Source organism: Condylura cristata, unplaced genomic scaffold (assembly GCF_000260355.1).
Source record: "Condylura cristata isolate star-nosed mole 26May11 unplaced genomic scaffold, ConCri1.0 scaffold00023, whole genome shotgun sequence".
In the NCBI taxonomy this organism is placed as follows: Eukaryota; Metazoa; Chordata; class Mammalia; order Eulipotyphla; family Talpidae; genus Condylura; species Condylura cristata.
Genome location: NW_004567124.1, coordinates 14,824,764 through 14,833,501, shown reverse-complemented (window position 1 = coordinate 14,833,501; position 8,738 = coordinate 14,824,764). Strand labels below are relative to the sequence as shown.

General features: G+C 36.0%; 1 protein-coding gene across 1 annotated transcript in view; it reads right to left on the bottom strand.

Moving 5' to 3' along the window:
* Positions 1-1,551: 1,551 nt before the first annotated feature.
* Positions 1,552-8,738, bottom strand: part of PYGO1 (pygopus family PHD finger 1) — a 17,348-nt gene continuing 10,161 nt past the window's right edge. Inside the window, exons 2-3 of the mRNA XM_012728532.1 lie at positions 3,937-4,022; positions 1,552-2,676 (exon numbers count right to left, since the gene is read on the bottom strand). Of these exons, the coding sequence (XP_012583986.1) occupies positions 1,552-2,676; positions 3,937-4,022 (1,211 nt within the window). The remainder of the gene's footprint in view (positions 2,677-3,936; positions 4,023-8,738) is intronic.

Genomic DNA, 8,738 nt, shown 5'->3' with positions numbered 1-8,738 from the left:
CATTAGCTAAAGCTCTAGGGACTACAACAGACAAAATTTAATGGCCCAATTCAAGTGACTTTGCTTTATAGTTTATCGTGGGAGAGGTCAAGTGCTGTCATATAAAAGGGTAGATGCATGTTTATAAACCAAAGGGCACTGTTTTTCAATCAAACATTTCACGCATAATTTAAATTTCTTGGCAATATGTTGCCACTGTTGCTCATCAGGTTTAAAAAGTAGCAATTAATTATCCCTTTTGCAAATCACCATATGGTCTTCAGAACTTTTCTGGTGACAAAAATAACACTGGTGCAAGTTTGGGAGCTCCACCAACACCCAATCATTGTATAAATTGGTATTACTTGTCCAACAGTATTTCTTCTTTCGATCATGTTATTATCCTTTCAAAAGTGGGTTTGTGCTGTTTTGAATCTTAATAAGTGCACCTCCAACTGTCTCCATCCTGATTATCTTCTCAAGAGAATACTTTTAGGGCCATTTTTACTCTTTCTTCAGTTAGAGCGGAAATTCCTGTTTGCAGCAAGGTCTTGAATTGTTTGTGAGCAAGCTTTCTCCTTGACGCTAAATTAATATATTCTGATTTCCCCTGAATCTCATTTTAAAAGTCAGGTACTCAGAACCAGATCTTTCAAACCACCACCACTGAGTTATTCTGCAAGTAGAGGGCCAATAGAGCCCTCTAGGGTTAAAGTAACATTTCTACCTACTTAACTAATTCACTTAAAATCATATTTTTAAAGGTATTCACAATTCTTCTGAGGGTATCATATTATTTTTCTGGCAAATGATAAGAAAACAACTCAATAATTTAAAAAATCAAAAAGCATAATTCTAAATAGGATGACTAAAAACAGACCAATTGCAGTCAATTTTCAGTTGCTCTAGTATTAGCAATTTCATGTGACACAATCAACAAGCTAATCAACAAGTACCTATTGAATGTCTACTTTATGCTAACACATCTGTCTCATATCTGTACAAGCAAATATCCTGGAAAGAGTGACTTGAAAATATGAAAGTCATTAATTTCAAAGACCCTATTGGGGGAGGATCTGGTGTCATATTCTATTAAAAACATCCAGTAAACTTTATGCTTTTTTCCATATTACAGTCGTGTATATTTTGCTCAGCAAATATGTTAAATGCATCCTTGAAAAAAAGTTGTACTAGATGTTGAATTTCATATTGCCAAATTTCAGCACTGAAATACACATTTTCCAATGACTCTTAACTTTTAAGTCAAAACTTGCCTATATTTGCTATATATTATTTTGAAGCTTCAAGAGGCTTTTATTTATGATCAACAACTCAACTACTAACATCTATTTGTATAGTACTTTCTAAAGCACCCCATATACATTATTCTCACTTAAAATAGGAAAGACAATACAAAATTTGTACTAGTGATGAAGTGTAATAGTAATAAACACTAAAAGCTAAATCATCTTTCATGTGCATTTAAAAAAATAATGTAAAACATTAAAATCCTGTGTCACTGAACCTCTGTAATACACAGGGAAGAAAAACCATTTTAGTTAATGCCTGTGACTAAGTATCACTGCCCACTGCAGGTGGACCAAATGTCTCTCTAGTGCGCATTAACTGGACATCTTTGTCAGCCATACAGGTATCACAACCCCATACTGCTGATGCTTCTGCAGTTAGGAGGCCATAAGCTGTTTCAGTCATTCCAGTGCAGATTCGATGAAACCATTTCTGACAAGAGGCTTCACATAAGATGGCATCCTGATCATCATTCACTTCATTTGTACAAATTCCACAAGGATACACTGGGTCAGAAGAAGAATGGCCATGGCGACTTGGGTGGAGGGAAGATTTATTGCTTTTTTCAGTGGTGCAAGTATCTGTGGCACCTCTAGCTTGTCGTGGCTTATTCTGTGTCCCATTTGCACAGCTGTTATTTGTAGCTTCAGTACTACTTGAACGGCTGTTCTCTTGATTTACTGCACTGTTTCGATTAACATTTTTTAATTCAATGTTACTCTGATTCACAGTATCATCCATATTTAAATGAGGTGGATGAGCAGAGGAATTTTGATTAGTGTTTTTGGTTGTTCCTTGACTAAAGTCTTGTTTTGGGGGTGGTGCCTTTGTTTGACCAAAAGTATTTGGGGGAGGAATAAAAGAATGATTAGATTCTAATGGAGAAGTAAAATTTGAATTATTTCCAGGAACAAAGTTGGATGCCAACTCAGGGTTAGCTACTTGGCTAGGATTCTGTGGAGGAATTTGACTGAAGCTTTCAGAAGGATTTTGTCTGAAGTGTTGATTAGGCATGTTAACATTCTGACTTAGTGCATTATTATAAGAAGGATTCCCAAAACTTGAATTATCATGTGGCCCAAAGTTAAAAGCATGAGGTCGATTGAAACCCATGCCCAAAGGATTCTGTGGAAATGGGTGTGGCTGATTCCTGAGTGAATAAGGGCCACAATATGGGGAAGACATTCTTGGAGGAACGTGAGGTGGCATTCTGAATGTGCTATAGCCTCCAAAGCCAGGATAACCAGGGCCAAGATAAGGATTTGATGAAGGTAGTGGTTTATAGGATATAGTATTATAGTTGTCATCAAATGGATTAGCAGCCACTAGATGGTCAGAGTTTGGATTTGGTGGTGGAGCATACTCAGACAATGGAGGAAACGAAGGCCCCTGAAATGAGAATATGAGGTTAAAATACAGATTTTTAATGAAAAGTCATTAAAATTGTCCTAGTAAGACTAAACAAACCTAGTTGTATTAAATTTCTCTTGCAATGTTATGAAATTTAATTCTTAAATTCACTCTATAATTCTAATTGATGTTATATTTAATGATTAAAACATATACATTTATAACTTAGGAAAAGAAATGTTTTTCTAACTTAAATTGTTATTTCTAACTAAATGTATTTAACCTCACAAGATGCTTCAATACTATAATTTTCATTTAATGCAACAGCCTATAAATCTAAAATCTTTCACTTAAAATTCTAACTAAAAATATCTTTCACACTCTCAAATAGCCATTAAACAACAAATAACAATAAACAGGAACTAAACTTCTTTCTGGCTCAACTTTAGGGAATACCTATTAAAGTATTACCAAAACACTAAGCTCTAGGCCACAGACTGGAAAAATAAACTTCTAGTTTTAGTCATAGGAAGATTAACAAATACAGTGCAAAACTGAAAAAAGAAAAATGTAATCTGTATACACATCATATCCATCTGAAGTCTTCATAATAACAAGAGTATTTCAAATTTACTGAGAACAAAGCCATGAGAGTTTGTATTTTAAAATGTATAGTACAACCACAGATTTAAAACAAAAGATGTTGGCCCTCCCTGGTGGCGCAGCAGGTTAAACCACAGCACTAAGAAGCTTAAGCATGAGTTCAATTCCCAGCCTGCCCCGGAGGTGACCACATGGCGTGGCAGACCTCTCCTGACCCGCCCTCTGCTCCCCTCAACAGTGTACTTCGTCCATCTGCCTGTTCTGCTCCCCAATCTGTCTCTGGTGAATCCTCTCACCTTCCGCATCTCTGGCCTGTACTGCAGTTCTGTATGAATAAATAAATCTTTAAAAAAAAAAAAAAAAAGATGTCTCCATATGACTGCTTCATATTGCCACACTGCTGACTTACTATAATTGAACATTACTTCAGGTTAAGCTTGTGTTCAAATATTTTTAAATCTTTTAATACAACTATAGGCATTTATGACTTTAAAGTTAAAATGGAAAATTTCCTTCTTCCAATATTCTATATCTGCAGTCTAACAATAACCGCTATTTGCAGAGTAAAGTAAAACAAAAGTACAATTTCTGCAGAATTTACTATTAGGTTCTGAATGAGTATAAAAAAAAAAAGTAAAAGTTATGGCCAAATAGAATTTTCCTCATCATATGAGCGAAGTAAAAACATCAATTTACCTGTGTATTGGTCTTGCGCTTTTTCTTATCTGGGCTTCCAAGTTGTACTCCTGGTCCTCCTAACCCATCCAGTCCACTATCACCACCTAAAAATAAAATATAGAATCCATATATTATTTTCGCCTAAGTAAAATAATTTTATATTTCTCATAGCAGTATTTATTTAATTACCTGTCAACATGTGTTCTGTTTTTGTTAGTTAAGAGTAGTATTAAGCTTATGTTATCTTTGTTCTTAAAAAAGTTCTTCCCTGACTTCATACAGAAACAATCATTCATCTCTGCCATAGTGTTTTAAATCTTTCAGTGAAATAGAAAATGAATGTATCTCTTCCTTTTCTGAACCTTTAAGTCATATGGTTCCCTATTTGTTTGCCCATATTTCCCTTTAAGTCAACCTGGTACCACTGTTACTAGTTTCTGGTCTCTTTCCAAAGATAGTCTAAATATATTCAAGAAAATCTTTTTTGGACAGGACATAGATAATGACATAATGTAACAAATAATGGCATAAAATACACAGTGGTCTGCACTTTCCTTTCTTACTTGGCAATCATTCCATTATCATTACATCTAGAACTGTTCCATTCTTTAATTGAGCCGTATGTCACAATATGATTATACCTTAAGTCATTAAACTAGTCCCCTTTTATTGATGGATAGTTAGGTTGTCTTCAAACCTTAGCTGTTACTGCACTGAAAATCCATGTATAAACGTTTTTACAAATATGTACAAGTCATTCCTTCAACTGCAATTATGGCATAAAAGTTATGTTTCAATTCTTAAAGCTATTGTTAAAACACAATGATGAATGTATTACTTTCTCAATGGTATATAATAAAGCAAAACCAAAAACTTGATTGTGAATCTAAGAGATTATAGGAAAATGTTTGCCAGTGGAATTTTTCCTATGGGTAATGCATTTTTCATTTTTTTTATTATGGAGAATTATAAACATATATAAAAGTAGACAGTATAAAATAAACCCCATTTGCCTAACACCTAGTCAGAACAAACAACAATATGTTTTGTGATCCAGTATTAAAAGAAAAAAATAATGTAACAAAATCCATCAATATTTAATTTTTTGGATTCTGGGTTTGATAAAATAAAAAATAATTTTTCTTTTTCAACTAATATTTTTGTAGCTTCATTTTAAAGTTTTATTTTTTTTATTTTTTTTTTTTTTTTAAGTTTTATTTATTTGTGCATACAGAACTGGGGTACAGGCCAGAGGCTCAGGGGCAGTGAGAGGCTTCACCAGAGACAGAGTGGGGAACAGAACAGGCAGATCGACGAAGTACACTGCTGAGGGGAGCAGCGGGCGGGTCAGGAGAGGTCTGCCACACCATGTGGTCACCTCCGGGGCAGGCGGGAATCGAACTCATTCGGAAGCGGCTTTAGATTCTCAGTGCTGTGCTTTAACCCGCTGCGCCACCAGGGAGGGCCCTTAAAGTTTTATTTTTAATTGTGGTAAAATATATTCAGCAAAATTAACATTTTAATAGTTTTTGGTCAGTTCATTAATATAAAATGTATTAACACTTTATGGACCAATGTCCAGAGCTTTTTCATCTTGTAAAATTTAACTCTCCATCCATTAAACAACAGCTCATTTCTTCTTGCTCTAAGTTCTGTAACTACCATTAACTTTGTTTCTATGAATTTGACTACTCTAGAACCTCATACAATTGGACTCACATAGTATCTGCTTTTTGTGATTAGCATGTTTTACTTAGCATAAAGTACTTAAGGTTCATTATGTTATAGGCTATTTCTGAAACTCCTTCTCTTTAAATACTTCTTTTCTAGTGTATTTATGTATGACATTTTTAATGGGCTGCTTCCACTTTTTTGGCTATTGGGAATAATGCTGCTATACACACTGGTGTAAAGTATCTCTTCAAGACTCCACTTTCAATTTCTTTAGATATATTCACAGAAGTGGAACTGTCAGGTCATATGGTAATTTTTTTTCAAAGATTTATTTATTTATGCATACAGAAGTGGGGGTACAGGAAGAGGTGCAGGGGCAGTGAGAGGATTCACCAAAAACAGTGGGGAGCAGACCAGACAGATCGACAAAGTACACTGCTGAGGGGAGCAGCGGGTGAGCAGGAGAGCTCAGCTGAACTACTGTGGGTCACCTCCAGGAGATTGAACTTGCACTGAAGCCGCCATTGCTAGTCTTAGCTCCACCACTACGGAGGGCCGATAATTTTACTTTTGATATGAAAGCAACCATGTTGTTTTCCATAGTATGGTTTCATTTTCACATGACATATTAATCGGAATTTACTTTAGGATAAGAAGACAACATATTTTGTTCTAGACAGCCAGCCAGAACTAGAATATCTTTCCATTATTAGAATTCTTCCTGTGAATGTGATTTTATGAATATGATTTTACTTGTACTTCTTAGACTTACTGCTGTTTTAAGTTATTTTTGTTTTGTTCCTAAAGATGAAAACTTTTCTTCTACTTACTCATAACTGGTTATAGTTTGTATACAACAAAGTTTTATGTTGAATTTGTTTTGTCATCGTCTCCACACCACAATTTTAAATTTCTCTAAGTAGTTCTAATAGAAAACTGCTTTGTATTTTGTTATGTGGGAGACTATTTCCTATACACTGAATTCTCCCTATGGCCAAATACCATTTCTTTTTTCTAAAGTCCTATTGTAAAGAGATCATTACTGGCCTCCCTTCTTCTCCCTATATTTTATCACCAATTTATTCTTAATATAAATATTACTCTAATATTTTAAGTCATGTCACTTTCGGGCCCTCCCTGGTGGCACAGCGGGTTAAAGCACTGCACTAAGAAACTAAAAAGCCACTTCCGCATGAGTTCGATTCCCGCCTGCCCCGGAGGCGACCACATGGCAAGGCAGACCTCTCCTGACCCTCCCACTGCTCCCCTCAGCAGTGTACTTTGTCGATCTGCCTGTTCTGCTTCCCGCTCTGTCTCTGGAGAATCCTCTCACCCTCCGCATCTCTGGCCTGTACCCCAGTTCTCTACGAATAAATAAATACATCTTTAAAAAAAAAAAAGTCATGTCACTTTCTTGCTCAAAACCTTTACATTTTCATCTACTGTTCTTCAAATGAAATCCAGGTTCTTTACCATAGTTATACTCAAAGCTCTGTGTCTTAGTTTGGTAGGGCTGCCATAACAAAATACCATAGCTTGAGGTGGTTTAATGAACAGAAACTTAACTCTCATAGTATGGATGTGAAGGGTCCTGGTAAGGGGTTCTTGGCTTGCAGATGTCTGCCTTTGTACTGTGTCCTCATATGGCCTTCCTCAGTGTGTACATACAGAGAGAAAGAGTACCCTTTTTTTCTCTTACAAGGTCACTAATCCCACATTAAGGGTTCCATCCTCATGCCCTAATTCAACTCTAATTATGTCCAAAAGTCTGACCTCCAAATACCCAACTCCCCATTAGATTGGGGAATTGGAGCTTCAACATATGAGGGGATACAAATATTTAGTCCCTAACACTAAAATGATCTGGTCCTGCTACGTCACTTTAAACTCTCCTATATGCACTCTCCAGGGTCCCAAAACACACTGATCTCTTAAATTTCTCAAACACATGAAGTTTCTCTGTACTTAAAGAGTTATTATATATGCTGTTCTCTCTGCCCTAGAGTTTGTTCTGGGTGTTATACTTTAGTTAGTTTAAATATTCCTTTTTCAGGATCTACATGTATTAGCAGGTCTCCTATTAATTCTCTATCAACTCATTGGATTTATTTATTAACCTGTTACACATGTGTATATCTATGTTGTTACAAGTGTGTTATCTATATTTATGTACATATAGACGTGGATATATGTGTATGTGCTTGTACACATACACTTTATCTCTATTGTCTGTCTCACCCATTAGTTAATTCTTAATCTCTGTAAGGACTTCTTTTATATCTTCCCATAGTAAACTGATTTACTGGTAAGGGTTTGCTGAATTAAAATTGTAAAATTTCTAACAGACAGAACTACTCATAAAGACTAAGGCAATTTCTATCTTACCACACTGTTACAAAATTGAAGAGAAGGTAATTACCATATAAAATTTAATAATGAATGCCTACTTTGTCAGAGATTGTTAGTATATAATTCTTTCACTTGATTCTTAAATACTATGGATTATACCCATTTTGTAGATGAGAAGCACTCTTCTTTAGTCTCACACTTAACTAACTTACCCAAGGTCACAACATTTCTGATTCAAAAGCCTACATGTGAAGTTTTAAATTGTATGATATATAAAATATTTCTCAAACATCAGTCTGCATAAACACTTCCTAGAGAGTTTGCTAAGACATAGATTCTTGAGCCTATCCCAGAGATTCTATTCAGTAGCTTTGGGTAAAGTCCATAAATCTTTATTTCTAACAAGCTCCCAGGTAATACAGATGCTATTGCTAGTACACTGACCATATGTGAGTGGCAGCGCACAATGCAATTTCCAGTAGGCTACACCACTACCCTTTTTTTGAGGTATGTATCAAATACTTTTTAGGCCCAGAACACTTCCACTGCAATACCCTATAGTAGTGGCAGGCACTTTAAAAAGAACTACTTTCGCTGGCCCTCTCTGGTGGCCAGCGGGTTAAAGCACAGCACTAAGAAGCTAAAGCCGCTTCCGCATGAGTTCTATCCACCAGCCCGGGAGGAGATCCACATGGGGCGGCAGACCTCTCCTGACCGGCCCGTTGCTCCTCTCAGCAGTGTACTTCGTGGATCTGCCTGTTCTGCTCCCCACTCTGTCTCTGGTGAAGCCTCTCACC